The 16,569-nt window shown below is 44.5% G+C and overlaps 1 protein-coding gene across 1 annotated transcript; it reads left to right on the top strand.

Moving 5' to 3' along the window:
• Positions 1 to 10,450: 10,450 nt before the first annotated feature.
• LOC127211814 (olfactory receptor 2D2-like) lies at positions 10,451 to 11,407 on the top strand. Its single transcript, XM_051171873.1, has one exon. The coding sequence runs from the start codon at positions 10,460 to 10,462 to the stop codon at positions 11,405 to 11,407; it is 948 nt and encodes a 315-aa protein (XP_051027830.1). The 5' UTR covers positions 10,451 to 10,459.
• The last annotated feature ends 5,162 nt before the right edge of the window (positions 11,408 to 16,569 follow it).

The raw sequence follows: 16,569 nt of genomic DNA, 5'->3' as shown, positions 1-16,569 counted from the left end.
CATGGCATTGGTTAATGATGTTATTTCTCGGCTTAGTTTCTGTTTCAATGACTTATCCTTCAGTGAGAGTGGGGTGTTGAAGTCTCCCACTATTATTGTGTGGGGATCGATGTGTGGTTTAAGCTTTTTTAGGAGATCTTTTACATATGTGGGTGCCCTTGTATTGGGAGCATAGATGTTCAGAATTGTGATGTCATCTTGGTTGACTTTACCTTTGATGAGTATGAAGTGTCCTTCCTCATCCCTTTTGATTAATTTTGGTTGAAAGTCTATTTTGTTCGATACTAAAATGGCTACACCTGCTTGCTTCTTGTGACCATTTGCTTGGAATATTTTTTTCCAACCTTTTACCCTGAGGTAATGCCTTTCATTATGGGTGAGATGTGTTTCTTGGATGCAGAAGAATGTTGGGTCTTGTTTATGTACCCATTCGGTTAGTCTGTGTCTTTTTATTGGAGAATTGAGGCCATTGATGTTGAGAGATATTAATGACCAGTGACTGTTAAGAGTCTTAATTTTGATGTTGTTTCCAGTCGAGCGTTTGTGTAGTTGTGTTTTTGCCATGGGATAGTTATCTATTTCCTGGGTAGTTTTGGTTGTAGCTTGACCCTTTGGGATGGAGTTTTCCTTCTAGTACCTTCTGTAAAGCTGGGTTTGTGGATAGGTACTGTTTGAATTTGTTTTTGTCATGGAATATTTTGTTTTCTCCATCAATGGTTATTGATAATTTTGCTGGGTAAAGTAGTCTGGCCTGGCATCTGTGTTCTCTTAGGGTTTGCAGGATCTCTGTCCAGGACCTTCTGGCTTTTATGGTCTCTGCTGAGAAGTCAGGTGTAATTCTGATAGGTTTACCATTAAATGTTATTTGGCCCTTTTCCCTTGCAGCTTTTAATATTTTTTCTTTGTTCTGCAAGTTTTGTGTTTTGATTATTATGTGGCGGGCAGTTTTTCTTTTCTGGTCAATTCTATTTGGTGTTCTGTAGGCCTCTTGTATGTTTATAGGCATCTCTTTCTTTAGATTGGGGAAATTTTCTTCTATGATTTTGTTGAGAATAGTTTCTGGGCCCTGGAGTCTGATGTCTTCTCTTTCTTCAATGCCTATTATCCGCAAATTTCTTCTTTTCATGGTGTCCTTAATTTCTTGGATGTTTTGTGTCAGGAGTTTTCCAGATTTGGCATTTTCTTTAATGGTTGATTCAATATCTGTGATTGTATCTTCTAGCCCTGAGATTCGTTCTTCCATCTCTTGGATTCTGTTAGAAAAGCTCACCTCTGTGTTGCTCGCCTTCTTCTCTGAGGTCTCACGTTCTCGTTTTTCTTCTGTCTGTGTGTTTATCATTGAATCCATTTTCATTTTCAGATCTTGAACTGATTTTTTGATTTCTTTCATCTGATTTTTTGTATATTCCTGAGTTTCTTCCATTGCCTCTTTATAGGTCTTCAGAGCTTGAACCGTTTTAGTTATTTCTTTCATCTGGTTGTTTGCATTTTCCTGCAATTTTTCCAGTTCCACTCTATGTGCTTCTTTTATGTCTCTCACCTGTTTGTCTGCGTCTTCCTGCATTTGATTACGAATTTTATTTGTTTCCTCCATTATCATCCTCATTACTAAGGATTTGAGGTCATTTTCTTGTATTTCCGTTGTATTTGAGTTCTCTGGGTGGTTTTCTTTGGGATAGCTGGAAACTGGAGACGCCATGTTGTTTTGGGTTTTTTTGCGTATGCTTTTTCGTTGTCCTTTAGACATCTTGCTGTCTTTGTTTTTGTTGGGTAGCTTCCCGAGTTGAATGGAGGGTGTCTGATGATAGATTCACTTGTTTTCTTACGATTTCCCTAGGCTGCGAGCTCAAAGCTTCACTGGTGTGGATGTTAGGAGGTTAGCCCTGTTATTCTGGTCTCTCACAGCCAGTGATCCTCAGTCCCTCTCTGCTGTGGATCCTGCAATTGTTCTGGGTCTCTGAATGAGCGTTGGGTCAGGCCAAGGTATCCACAGCCTTCTGAGTTCCCTGCCAAGTCCAGCCAGGAGCACTGGGACCGAACCACGGGCAGAACTCAGCTAGATTCTCAGGGCCAGAACCGTCTGCCAAGCTCAGCTAGGGATTTTGGGCCCAAAATGCACACAGGGCCCAGCCAGAATTTTTGGGCTGGGACTACGCACCAAGCTCCACTAGGGCCTTTTGGCCCAAAGTGCGTGCTGTGGTCAGTTATTGACTCAGGGCCCGAACTGACCACCAATCTCAGCCAGGAATTCTGGATTCAAACTGTACACTGTGTCCAACCAGAGTCTTAGAGCTGGTGGAACCGAGAGCTCTGTCCGGCCTGTGCCACAGCAGGAGAACTGCGGCTGCTCTGAGTTAGCGCCAGTGGTGGAACAAGTGCTCCGCCCGGACTGTGTCACCGCAGGGGAGCTGCCGCTGAGCTGAGGTGGTGCCTAGGATGGAACCGAGCACGTCACCAAGCCTGCGCCACAGCAGGAGAACTGCGGCTGCTCTGAGTTAGCGCCAGTGGTGGAACAAGTGCTCCGCCCGGACTGTGTCCCCGCAGGGGAGCTGCCGCTGAGCTGAGGTGGTGCCTAGGATGGAACCGAGCACGTCACCAAGCCTGCGCCACAGCAGGAGAACTGCGGCTGCTCTGAGTTAGCGCCAGTGGTGGAACAAGTGCTCCGCCCAGACTGTGTCCCCGCAGGGGAGCTGCCGCTGAGCTGAGGTGGTGCCTAGGATGGAACCGAGCACGTCACCAAGCCTGCGCCACAGCAGGAGAACTGTGGCTGCTCTGAGTTAGCGCCAGTGGTGGAACAAGTGCTCCGCCCGGACTGTGTCCCCGCAGGGGAGCTGCCGCTGAGCTGAGGTGGTGCCTAGGATGGAACCGAGCACGTCACCAAGCCTGCGCCACAGCAGGACAACTGCGGCTGCTCTGAGTTAGCGCCTGTGGTGAAACCAAGTGCTCCGCCCAGACTGTGTCACCGCAGGGGAGCCGCCACTGAGCTGAGGTAGTGCCTAGTGTGGAGCAGCGTGCTCAACTAAGCCTGCGCCACAGCAGGGGAGCTATGGCCACGCTGAGTTAGTGCCTCAGGCAGAATTGTTTGCTGGGCCGGGCCAATAGCCGGGACTCTGGGGCCGAACTGTCCGCCGAGTCCAATCTGGGTCCAAAGGCTCCACGCGACCCAAATCCTGCCCCGAGTCCCCTCTCCCGCAGCAATTCCCACCAGCCACCACACCAATCGCCTCCACCGGAAGGCTATGAGCTGCAAACCTCAGCCGCCGCTGCTGGTGCCACTGGTGCTGCCGCCTCTACCGCTGCCGCTCCGATCAGAGAAAAACCACGCTCCTCCCGTGTGCAGGGGCACGCAGGTCCTCCGCACCCTGGTCCCTCCGAACCGTGGAGCACTCCCGCTGCCGTGATGTTCGGACCTCGGTGTTCCTGGCTCAGAAATCTGTGCAATTCCCTGAATTGTTCACTGGAGCCTCCAAACGCGGTCCACACTGCTCGCCGCCATCTTGGATCTCCTCCTAGCATAGGTTTTTAAAGTAAGACATAATGATCTTTTGGATTTCCTTGGTGTCTGTTGTTATGTACATCCGTCCTTTGGTTTCTGATTTTGTTAATTTGGATATTTTCTCTCTATCTTTCTGTTACTTTGAAAAAGGGTTTGCCTATCTTGTTGATTTTCTCAATGGACCAACCCTTTGCTTCATTGATTCAGTGTATGGGTCTTTTTTTTTCTCTTTTATTGATTTGAGCCCTGGGCGTCATTATTTCCTGCCATCTCCTCTTGGGTGCTCTTGCTTCTTTTTCTACTAGAGCTCTCAGGTGATGGACAGGATCCAGAGCTTGGAGACCACACATGGAGATTCCAGGCTCCCACACTAATCCACCTACTTGATAACCACTCTTATTTATAGGATTTAGATTTGAGTTTAGTTTTCATGGCTCTAAAAGAGTAAGAAACTGACTATGCGTGTCCCACTGGCCCTTTCTGAGTAAGAGAAGAACAAAATGCCCTAAACCAGCATCAGTAACTCTCTTGGGCTTGACTATGGCAAAGACTCAGTTGGTGTGTGTCATCATTATAACCTCCTCTGTGAATGGTGGCCCTGCGGCTACCTACTAGGCCTTTTGTTTGGGTCTGATGAATAGACACATGTGAAAGTAGCTATGTAGTTCAGTGTGATGACTCAAGGGACCATTTTAATGCTTTCTGTGTTTAGTAACAGCACAGATTCTTCCTGTTCCCCAGCCACTTTGGGGAAGCAATAATGAAGCGTTGTCAGCTGAGGCCAATTAAAGGGTCCCTGGTTGTGAGAGTTGTGATTCTGCTGGACTCTCCTTTCTCAAAGCCTTCCATTTTCTCCTTCAGGCCTGTGGGTCCTCCTGTTCCAGAATGAACCCTCTAGAGTTTTACTTTTTTTTTTTTAGGTGACCTACATGGTGGCAGCAAATTTCCCATCAAAAAGTCCTCATCCAAAAAGTGCAACTTCTCCCCCTTTTCTAGTTTTCTCTCTCTTTTTAAAATTTTTATTAATTTATTCTTGTTACATCTCAATGGTTATCCCATTCCTTGTATCCTCCCATTCTTCCCTCCCTCCCATTTTCCCCTTATTCCCCTCCCCTATGACTGTTCCTCACGGGGGATTTCCTCCCCCTGTATATGCTCATAGGGTATCAAGTCTCTTCTTGGACTCTAGATGAGAGAAGTTTTTTCTCTTTTGCAAGATCCCAAATAAACTTTGTGTGAGACATTAGTGTTTTTCACTTTTCCTAGTTCCATCTCCGTCACGTGTGTGCTTTTTGGCCATGTTGCTGACACTCATATATAACTCAAATTCTCTCTCTCTTTCTCTCTCTGTGTCTCTGTCTCTGTCTGTCTGTCTGTCTCTCTCTCTCTCTCTCTCTCTCTGTGTGTCTGTCTGTCTGTCTCCCTCTGTCTGTCTCTCCCCCCTCCCTCCTTCCTCCCTTTTGAGCCTCTCCTTATGAATCTATAATAAAATCTCCATGGGTAAAATCAACAGAACTAGAGAGCCTGTGTCATTCTTTATGTTACATTTAATTCATTGTCTGGTTCTCTGTGAACCTCTTTGTCCTTATCAAGTCATGTGGAGACCAATTTGCCTGGACCCAGTGCTCTCCAGAGCTAATGAGGCTCATCAACACTAGAGAAGAGTTGGAGTCAGAGCTGTGGAATAATCCTCAGCAACAGCACTGCACGGGTCAGGGCTGGGGACAAGACACTGCTGATTAGTGACAGCTGCCAATTACTGAGGTTTAAGTACACTCATCAAGGCCAATGTTATGGTGGCCAACATGCCACTGAACAGAGATGAGATTACGTATAATTGTATAATATTTCAGCATCCAATGCACCACACAAAACAACTGCTAGAACACAGACAGCAGGAAAATGTAGTTGCTAATCAGGATGTGAAAAATTTTGGAGCTCTTCTAGCTTGTTTTGTTTGCCCTGAATGAAACTCTAGCTCTGAGCATTTTATTTACTCAGGTGCTGTTGACTTCCATGTTCACTGCTGACTTCCATGTTCACTGTTGACTTCCATGTTCACTGCTGACTTCCATGTTCACTGCTGACTTCCATATTCATTGCTGACTTCTGTGTTCACTGCTGACTCCCATGTTCACTGCTGACTTCCATGTTGCTATGTAACGGTTGAACCTTTGCTTGCTTTTTTGTTTGTGTGTATAATGTTTTGCCTGCCACATGCATGACTAGTCCCCAAGGAGTTCAGCAGAGGGTACAAGCTCCTCTAGAACTGGAGATATACATGGTAATGAGTTTCTATGGTGTTCTGAAATTCAAACTAAATCTTCTGTAAGAGCAGCAAATGCTTTTTTTTCTGTTCCCTCTTGTTGACTCTTGGTCAACACCAGAGTGTCTGGGTTACTTGCTCAGATATTATACAACTGAGAAAGGAGATGTTGGTTTACTCAAATGTGGTTGAGGAAGGAAGAGGTTGTGACCAAAACATGATCTTGCTGCAAGTCAGCACTCAGGGTTTGGACAGTAAATGAGGAATCACGGTGAGAGCTTAAGTCCCTGACCTGTTATCAGATGATCAGGTCTCACCTCCTCTTCTCTGAACTGCTCTTATTATGCAATTAGTCTAGAAATGGCAGCATGTCACTACTCCCCTACCTAAGGGTTTTTCCTTGTGCTCTGTCCCCAAGGGTCTCATTTATAGAGTCTTGTTGACAGTATCCAAGGAATCATCCCAGCATCCCTACTGGGCACAGAAATGGCCCTTTCCCAGCTCTCCTGGGAAGGCTCAGAGAGGAGTGGTGTCATAAAACTGCAGCACTGGGTGCCTCAGGGAAGAAGTGAGATGTCTGAGCTTGCCTGTGTTAAGCAGGACTTTATAGACAGCATCTCTAGGAGGCAGGGCTGCCTGTTCCTTGCAGAGGAAGCTGGAGACTCAGCACCTAAGACTCTACAGCTGTTTGGAATGTTTCTGGAGACTGAACTGTCCAGAATCCCAACTTGCTTGACTCAACTGCTTCATGAGGCTGCCCCCTAAGATGAAGAGACACCCACTCTCTGACAGATTCCTTGAATCTTTCAGTGGTGAGATGTTCACTGAAGTATGGTTTGTGGGTGGGTTCCAAGTATCTGGTGGACAGGAGATAAGAAGTAGCAAAGCCATCCATCTTCAACTCCCTGGTTCACACAACTCAAACATCCCATAACTCTTGCTTCTTTACCTGTGCCATAGAAAGCACACATCAAATCCTCTTTCATGGGACCCTTTTCCTTCAGTCCATCCTGGATCCTCTCACACTCAGACCTGAGGGACGTCTCCTCTGGAGAGCAGGTCTGTGTGTAGCCATCCAGCTCTGTCCTAGGAGCTCTGGCCCATGCTGAATCTCAGTGAGCTCAACTGGATGGACACTGTGCAGACTCTGCAGTCTTCACCTCCCACGTGAGAACCTGTGAGCCAGAGCAGAGGAGATTGGGACTGAGAGCCAGGCTCTGAGGCCACCGGAACTCCTACTTCTAGCTGTAATCTGGAACAAACTGTGTCTCCAGGCCGTACCGCACAGGTAATAGCATTTTCTTCGGTGAGCTGTTGTGATGTTAAGTTAAAGTTATGTGAGCAATAGCAGGAATAGACAAATTACTCAATAAGTGTTACTTGTTTTCAGTATTGTAAAGGTCAGGAAATCACCAGTACAGCCATACTCTATCATAGAGAATTCCTTCTGAGTCCTGTGGGGATTCAGATAACAGGAAAGAGAGAAGGGGTTTGTCCAAAGTGTTTGGTGTCAAAATTGTCATCAGACCCCCCAGGAGTTTTCAGATTTTAACTTGCCAATAAACAAGTAATGTAGATTGAATCTTGCCTGGGATAGTGGGAGGAGGTGGTGTCACAACAAGGAAGGCTTCCTGTCTGGGCTGAGTCCTGTTTGTCACAGGATGCGCAGCAGTGTAGGTGTTAGTCTCTCTTGTGTTGAGAAGCTAGGTAAGTGCCTTAAAGTGTGAGAGAGGTGGAAATGTTCTAGAAGCTCGGCAAGTGCCTTAAGGTACAAGAGAAGTGGAGATGTGCAAGAATTTAGCCAATTGCCTTAAGGTGTGAGGGACATGGAGATGTCCATGAAGCTAGCTAGACAAATGCCTTAAGGTGTGAGAGAGGCTGAGGTGTGCACTGTACCAGAGATTTGTTCCTGGAGAGAGGGGAGATGGAGAGGACGGCTGTGCTATGAGGCTTGGTCTTCACAAGAAGGCTGGTTAGGAACAAACCAAGACTCTGCCTGAAATGATGGTGTGGGGGGGGGCTCTTAAAAGGCTTTTAATAAGGGCCAGATAAGATCAGTGTGAAAATTTGAGAAACCACTGCAGCAGTTCCAGGAAGAGCCTGTTGACACAGACAAATGTCCATCCAGAGAAGACAAATGGACAAAAGTCCCACCCACAAACAAGAACCTATTTTCAACTGATACCTGTTAGCAAAGGGAAGGTCGATTTTCTCTTATGGAACATCACTGGGCATGTTCAGTCACACTCCAAGGCAGGCCACATGCCCAGGAGTAGTTGGGCAGCACAAGCTGACTCCATGTGGGTGTTGGTTTTGTAAGGTTTTGCTTCCATTTTATTTATTTTAGTTTGTATTTTTCATCTTTCTTATTTTGTTTTGCATTAAAAATGAGAGTTGGAGGAGAAAGAATATGAAGTTAGAGGAAGGAAAATAACATAATCAAAGTATGTTTATGTAAATAATTTAATTAAAAATCTATATAATGGTGGTGCACACCTTTAACCCTAGCACTCTAAGGCTGAGGCAGGTGGATCTCTGAATTCCAGGTCTGCTTGGTCAATTGAATGGGTTCAAAGACATCCAGGATTACACAGTGAAACCTTGTCAAGAACCAAACTAACCCAGACCAAACCAAACCAAGACTGTATTGAAAGAGAAAAATTTAGAGGCAAAGGTTGCATGGAGACTCTGAAATGCCAGGAGAGATGATGAGCAAGAAAGGATGGCTGTGAGGGTAATGTGCAGTAGACTGGTCAGGAGAGGGGTGGGGACAGGGAAGGAGGACACTGAGCATGGCTGGAATTCTCCTTCGTATTCCTACTCCCATCAAAATCAACTCCTGCCTTAACCATGGTCTTCCTGGCTAGAGTACGAGTGGCACCCCAGTTCAAACTATTTTGAGTGGTGTTTGGAAATTTCTTTTGTTTGTGTTTATGGTTTTATATATTTTTCAGAATTATAGTTCATATTCGTATTGCTAGCCAATGGATTCAATGTGCTTAACATTAGGCAACACAACCAAGCACACAGTAAATGGGCTATTTCAATTTTCTCTCCCGTTTGATGTAGTTACTCTCGTCAATAACAGATATTTGTTTTTTAGCCATGCTGGGAGGTGTGTGGTGACGTGAATTGAGAATCAGTGGGTGGCCATTGGCGTTGTGGTGTTCTTGTGCAAATTCCAGGTGAGTAATGGCGTGGAGCCTCTTTTAACCTCATCTGGGCTTACTTAGGCTGCTGCTTTTGTGAAATGCATTGAAATGTTGTGCAGTGTTCTACTTTTAAATTTTTATTTTATTTTATTAATTATTTATATAGTCCCTTGCCTATTTGTATTCCTGTAGGCCATAAGAAGGCATCATATCATGTTATAGATGGTTGTGAGCCACCATGTGGTTCCCAGTATTGGAACTCATGACCTCTGGAACACCAGTCAGTGCTCTTAAGCTCTGAGCCATCTCTCCAGCCCTGTTTACTGTTCTTTTGCAGCATCTGGTTTTAAGCTGATGTTTTTCTAAGTCTTTGCATGAAAGAGCACTCCTCTTTTTTCCATATGGTCTAGCTTAGTATTCTGTTTGTTCTCTATGGAAAGTATGTTTCTGTGTTCCTTTAAGTACATCTTTGCTTACCTGAAAATGACAAAGATGTTCATAAGGTTTTGCTTCTATACATTTGGTTGCTTTAGATTTACCACTTGAATTTATGGTATACCCGCAAGTGATGTTTTGTGTGCGGAGGGAGGCAGGAATAAAGAAAAAAGAATTTTCCCGCTCACATATCCACATGATCCATCAGCATTTACTGGGAGACAGTGTCCCAGTGCAGTGCACAGTGTACTTCTGTCATTATTCATTTCACGGTCTGTGCACTGCCCTTTGTAATTGATTTGCTCTGATCTCTTTATCTATCTGTTTACTCTCTTTTTGCACATGTGAGTAGTCTGCACGCCTCTCTGTCTCTGTCTCTCTGTTTCTGTCTCTGTCTGTCTCTCTGTCTGCCTGTCTGTCTGTCTGTCTGTCTGTCTCTCTGCTCTCTCTGCTCTCTCTGTCTCTGTCTCTGTCTCTCTCTCTCTGTGCCTGTGTGGTCATCTTATTGCATCTTCTTCATGAGGCAGGGTCTCTCAGTTGACCCTAGTCCTCATGATTTCAGTTGTGCAGCTAGAGCCCTCTTGTTGTGGGATCCCTGTCTCTGTCTGCCCAGAGCTGGAGTGAGAGTGTGAGAGAGCATCTGACCTGTCACATGATATGTAATGCTTCCAGGAGGTATGGTCAAGAGTTTAGAAACTCATCATCTTCCATAGAGGTCAGTGTAATCAGCCTTTATTTGAGAGACATGGAGACTGATGCATTGGGAGGTTCAGTAACCTGAGAAGAGTGCACACAACTGAATACTGTCTAGAACCCACATCCCAGTCCTCGCTTTTCTTATATAAGGAGTATTATTTTTTATTTTATGTGTATGGGTTTTGGCCTACATGCATGCTTGTGTACCATGTGTATCTGTCTTGTGCTGATGAAAGGAGCGAGTCAGGTCCTATGAAATGGAGTTATAGACAATTTTATGCTGTCTGGTACCCTGGAACAAGTCAGTGCTCTTAACCTTGAGCCATCTCTTCAGCCTGTATCTTCCCTTTCTGCCTCTATAGCTGGCACTTATCAGCTCACACACAGATGAATGAGATCCTTACAGCCTCCACCATGTGGACGATCCCAGCCCAGAACCAAAGCTGGGTTTCCGAGTTCATCCTGCTTGGCTTCTCCAGTGACCCCATGACCAACAGCATCCTCTTCATTGTGTTCCTTCCCATCTACCTGGGCTCAGTCCTAGGCAATGGGCTCATCATCATGCTGGTCTGCCTGGACACACAGCTGCACACTCCCATGTACTTCTTCCTCTGTATCCTCTCCCTGCTGGACATGAGCTATGTGACCACCACCATGCCCCAACTGTTGGTGCATCTTCTTGCTCACTCTCAGACCATCTCCTTTGCTGGCTGCTGGTTGCAGATGTATATGTTTGGTGCCCTGGGTATAACTGAATGCATCTTCTTTGTGGTCATGGCTTATGACAGATATGTGGCCATTTGCTATCCTCTGCGTTATACTGTCATCCTCAACTGGGGAATGTGCGTACAGTTGGCAACTGGGACTTGGATGTGTGGTTTCTTTTCCTCTTTATTGCATACTTTCTTCACCATGAGTCTGCCATATTGTGGGCCCAACAGGGTCAACCACTACTTCTGTGAAGGTCCTTCAGTGCGTAGCCTGGCTTGCATGGATACCCACGTCATTGAGATGGTGGACCTGGTCTTGAGTGTTTTTGTGGTTGTTACTCCAATTTCCCTCATTGTGGCTTCCTACATTCGTATCGCCATGGCAATTTTGAAGATCAAGTCCACGCAGGCCCGCTGCAAGGCGTTCTCTACCTGTGCCTCCCACCTGACTGTGGTCACATTCTTCTATGCTCCATGCACCTACATCTACATGAGGCCCAACTCCAGCTACTCCCCTGAGCGGGACAAGCAGATCTCACTCTTCTACAATGTCTTCACAGCCTTGCTCAACCCTGTGGTCTACAGTCTGAGGAACAAAGACATCAAGAGGGCATTTCTCAAGGTGATGGGACATGGTAGGGTGGAGTGGTGAGCCAGGATCCTGGGAAGGCTGGAGTTAGAGCAGTCACTATCTAAGAAAAGGACAGTGTCTTTATTGTGTGAAACTGACTTGTGTATTTAAACCAATTTAGTACTTAGTAATTGGGACAAAACATCATGAAGCCAAAGTGGCTGTGTTGATTGACAGCCTATACTAAGGTATAATTTAAATACCTCACCAATCGTCTGGGGCCATAAATGAAATGGTACGTTTGTTGCTCATGTTTGTAGTATAGGTTTGTAGTGTCCTTTATTGTTCTCACCTCATTGAAGGAGGAGCCTTATATCCAACATGTCAAGGAGCAGTGGGCACACTCTCAATGGCTCAGCTTCTCTACAGGGTCCTGCTTCTCTTTCCACACAAATATGCCCACAGTGGGTGCCCTTCGTTCATTGTTAATACTTATTATTGTTGTTTACTTATATATTTTTATTTTGAGAAGTCTCACATATCTTAGACTAGCCTGGAATTTTCCACATTCCTTATGATAAGCTTGAATTTTTCATCTCCTTGCCTCCACCTCCCCAATTCTGGGGTTATTGGCTTGTGGTGCAACATCTGGGGAAATCTTTGCTTCTTTGAAGATTTTCTTTGATTTTTCAAAATATTCGTGTTGGCAAAATCCAATTCATGCTTGAAGGCTTTGAACTTTTTCAAACCTACTTTATTTGGGGTTCTTTAATGCTTATACCTCCCTGCCAACCCACCTACCATAGAATGGAGCTATAAGAAGCTAATGGAATCAGGAGAAGTAGACCTTTTTAGACTCAGTTCCTTGGAATAATTCTACTGGTGTAGTCAGGAGAGTCTAACAGACCCTTTAAACAACAACAAAAGTGACTGCATCAGTAGCCACTGGAGCCCAGATCAACAGCTGAAACCCAGAGAGGCAGCTGGAACCCAGAGCAGCAGCTGGAACCCAGAACCTCAAAGCATTCAGTGGTGCAGTTCTCTCCTGGAGCATCTTGAAGTAGAGTGATGAGCAGCCAAGAACAAAAAGCCCCACCTCTTGTTTCAGACTCCTCTCAGAGTCTGTAGTAAGTGTATCAGTTGGCAAAGACTATGTCCCTGCAAAAGCAGTTCCTCTTCTAGTAGACAAACACCACTTGTTCTCTCACAAGTCTGTTTTTAGTGGAAAAACACTTCACATCCTTACACAAGTCTGTTTTTAGTGGAACAACACTTCACATCCTTACACAAGTCTGTTTCACATCCTACACTTGGGATCAAAATAAAAACATGCTTACATCCACTAGAAATACTCTTTTTAAATTTTTCTTTTGTTTTGAGGCAGATTCAGGCTGTCTGTCCTTAGAACTCACTATGTAGACACAGCTGCCCTCAAAGATTCCAAGCCTCCTTAATGGGATTAAAGGCATACTCCAGCACTCCTTTCCAAGTGCTTTCTTCTCTTGTTATTTTGTAGTAGATCTAAGAAATTATTTCTTGATCCCAAGTCATGAATAATTACTCCTGTATTTTGTTTTTCAAATATCTTTTAGGTTTTTATTTTAATTTTTCCAACTGAATATTTTAAATAATTATTTATTTGAAAAATTTACACTCCAATGCACTCCAGTCACACTCACTTCCCCACTTCTAAGGCTCATTCCCCAACTCTTATGCCCTCCCAAACCAATAAAAAGAAGAAATGAAAAAATAATCTACACACCAATCCAATTGTGTTGCCAAGATACTTACTGGAACATTGATAAACTCCCAGAGGACCATGCCTAGAAGATAATTTAGTTGTACCTCAGCCCAACACCCTTCCAGAAGCTATCAACTGTGAAGAGCTACAATTCAGCACCCTACCACAAATTTTAAGGACTCTCTTTAACTGATTATTGTCTAGACTATTTCTTTTTCCTTGGTGGTGTGTAGGGTGGGGAGGTTGTCATAGAGGCCTTCAGTGTCTCTCATTCTCAACTATGGGTCTGCAGTCATCACTGATAGCATTGCAGAAGCTTTCTTACCCATAGAATCCAGAATCAGCCCAGGCCATCAACTTCCACGTGGTTTCTGGAGACAGCATGGACCACGAGCATTCACAGAGTCTCTGGCGGCTGCATGGAACACAGTCACCTAGATGGCCCTTGACTTCAGTGCACACCATTTGCAACCACATGGACCACAGGAAGGACCCCGGGATGGGACAGCAAGTTGAGCCACCATGCATGTCACCTAGCTGTAGTACCAACATGGTCTCCTATGGGCCAATCCAGAAGAGGAGCCATTTTCCATCTTGCACACCATCCTCCGTGTTGCAGCAGGACAAGCAGCATGGGCTGCAGCAGTAGAGGCTCCATACTGCAGATGGTGCTGCTCTCCTTGCCTCACGGCAGACCAAGGACAGGCCCTATTGAAAATTTCACACAAAGCATGCCAATCACACTTGCTTCACAGCTCTCCCAGTCTGCTCTCCCAAAACGTTTGCTCTCCCTCAAAAAGAAGGAAAGGAGAAAGAATAGTAAAATATACACCCAAGCACAACTTGTGTTGCCATTAAACTTATTCAATATTGTCATACTATCAGTGGCCAGTCCTTTAAGATAACAGGTCTTTTCCACCACAGCCTCAGCTGTGAAGAGCTACATTTCAGCCACCATTTTTATTTATTTTTCCATCCCTATTTCTGCTTTTCCTGCATCTTCTCCTCCCAGTCACTCTTTCCCCTTCCTCTCCCTCCATTGACCCCTGATCTTCAGAAAATTGGAGGCCTCACATGGGTATCTGCCAACTTTGCAACATCAAGTTGCAGTGAGACTAGGAGCATCTTCATCTACTGAGGCTAAACATGGCAGCCCAGTTAGGGGAAAGGGATTCAAAGGCAGACAATGTAGTCAGAGACATCTCCTGCTCCCACTTTAAGAGTCCAACAGGAGCACCCAGGTACAGGACTGTTACATATGTGTAGAGAGCCGAGTCTGTCTCATGCCTGCTCTCTGGTTGGCTGCTCTGTCTTTATGAATCCATATAAGCACTGATTAATTGATTCTGTATGTTTTCTTGTGGTATCCTTGATCCTTCTGGTTCCCTCAATCTTTCCCTCCCCTCTTCCATAGGATTCCCCAAGCTCCACTTCATTTTTGAATGTGGAATTCTACATAAGTTTCCATCAGTTGTTGGGTGAAGCCTCTCTGATGACAGTTATGCCAGCCTCTTGTCAGCAAGTATAGCAGAATATCATTAATAATGTCAGGGGTGGGCTCCCTCTCAGGGCATGAGTCTCAAGCTGGGCCATTCTTGGTTGGCCCTTCCCTCATATTCTGCTCCATCTTTTGCCCCTGCATATCTTGTAGGTAGGGCAAATTGTGGGTTTAAGGTTTTGTGGTTGGGTTGGTATCCAGTACCTCCACTGGAATTCTCGCCTGGTTGGGAGAGAGGGCCAATTCAGGCTTCATATTCCTTACTGCTAGGAGCTACCGTCATAGAATCCTGGGAGTTTCCATTGTCCTACATTTCTATCTCCTCCCCGATTTCTCCCTAAATGCAGTTGTGTCTCCCAGTACTCTCTCCCTGTCTTTCTCCAACTTCATCCTTCTTGTTCATATGCCACACCTGTCCCACAGAGTCCCTTCCTTCTACCCCCCTCATGTCAAATCTATTTCTCCTTCTCAATGATTTTGAAGTGTCCCCTCTTGGACCCACTTGGTAATTAGCTTCTTTGGGTCTGTAGATTGTAACATGGTTTTCCTGTGCTTTATGACTAATAGCTACTTATAAGTGAGTACATACCAAGTTTGTCTTTCTTGGTTTGGGTTACTTCATTCAGGATGATCTTTTCTAGTTCCATCAATTTGCCTGTGAATTTCACCATGCTATTTTTTTTTTTTAATGGCTGAGTAATACCTAACTGTGTAAATGTACTACATTTTCTTTATGCATTGTTTGGTTGAGGGACATGTAGGTCATTTCCAGATTTTGGCTATTACAAATAAAGATGCTATGAACATAGTTTAGCAAATGTCCTTGTTGTATGGTGAAATTTTATTTTTGAAAATATGTACAGGATTGGTATAGGTACGTCTTAAGGTAGAACTATTCCCAATTATGTGAGAAATTGCCAGATTGTCTTCCAAAGTGATTGTACAAGTCTGCCTTCTCACCAGCAATAGAAGAGTGTTCCTTTTGCTCCACATCTTGGCCATCATGAGATGTCACTTGAGTTTTTCATCTTAGCCACTACATGGGTGTAAGATGGAGTTTCAGAGCCCATTTTGATTTGCATTTTCCTGATTATTCAGGATTGTGAACATGTCTTTAAGTGCTTCTCTGCTATTAGATATTCCTCTTTTGAGAATTCTTTATTTAGAGTTATTTGTGTTCTTTAGGTATTTGGATATCAGCCCTCTATTGGGTATGAGTTTGGTCAAAATCTTTTTCTATCTGTAGGCTATCATTCTGTCCTTTGGACAGTGTTCTTTCTCTTAAAGAAGCTTTTCAGTTCCATGAGATCCCATTTATTAATTTCTGTTCTTAGTTTCTGAGCTGTTGGTGTTCTGTTCAGGAAGTTGTCTCCTGTGCCAATGCATTCAAGGCTATTCCCCACTTTCTCTTCTATTAGATGTAGTGGATCTGGTTTTATGTTAAGGTCTTTGATCCATTTGGACTTGAGATATGTGCAGGGTGATAGATATTAATTCTTGTACATGGGGACATCCAGTTAGAATAGCACCAATTTTTGAAGATGCTTTCTTTTTTTTTTCAATGTATATTTGTGGTTTCTTTATCAAGTGTTCATAAATGTGTGGATTTATATCTGAGTTTTCAACTAAATTCCACTGGTCAACATGTCTGTTTTATGCCAATGCTATGTGGATGGTGATACCTCTGGAAGTTCTTTTCTTGTCCAAGGTTGCTTTAGCTATCCTTAGTTTTTTTTCCATATGAAGTTGAGTATTATCTTTTCAAGATCTGTAAAAAATTGTGTTGGAAGCTGGGCGTGATGGCACAAGCTTGTAGTACCAGCACTTGGGGAGGCAGAGGCAGACCTTTGTGAGTTCAAAGGCATCCTGGTCTACAAAGCAAGTATATGACATCTAAGGCTACAGAGAAACAGTATCTCAAAAATGCATTGGAATGTTGATGGGGATTGCATTGAACCTGGAGATTGCTTTTGGCAAGATTGTCATTTTGACTATGTTATCCTA

Source organism: Acomys russatus, chromosome 29, assembly GCF_903995435.1.
Source record: "Acomys russatus chromosome 29, mAcoRus1.1, whole genome shotgun sequence".
Taxonomy (NCBI): Eukaryota; Metazoa; Chordata; class Mammalia; order Rodentia; family Muridae; genus Acomys; species Acomys russatus.
This window is presented reverse-complemented; position numbering and strand designations above follow the sequence as displayed.

Coding starts and splice junctions, on each gene's coding strand:
- LOC127211814 (XM_051171873.1), top strand. CDS start 10,460: ATGTGGACGATCCCAGCCCAGAACCAAAGCTGGGTTTCCGAGTTCATC.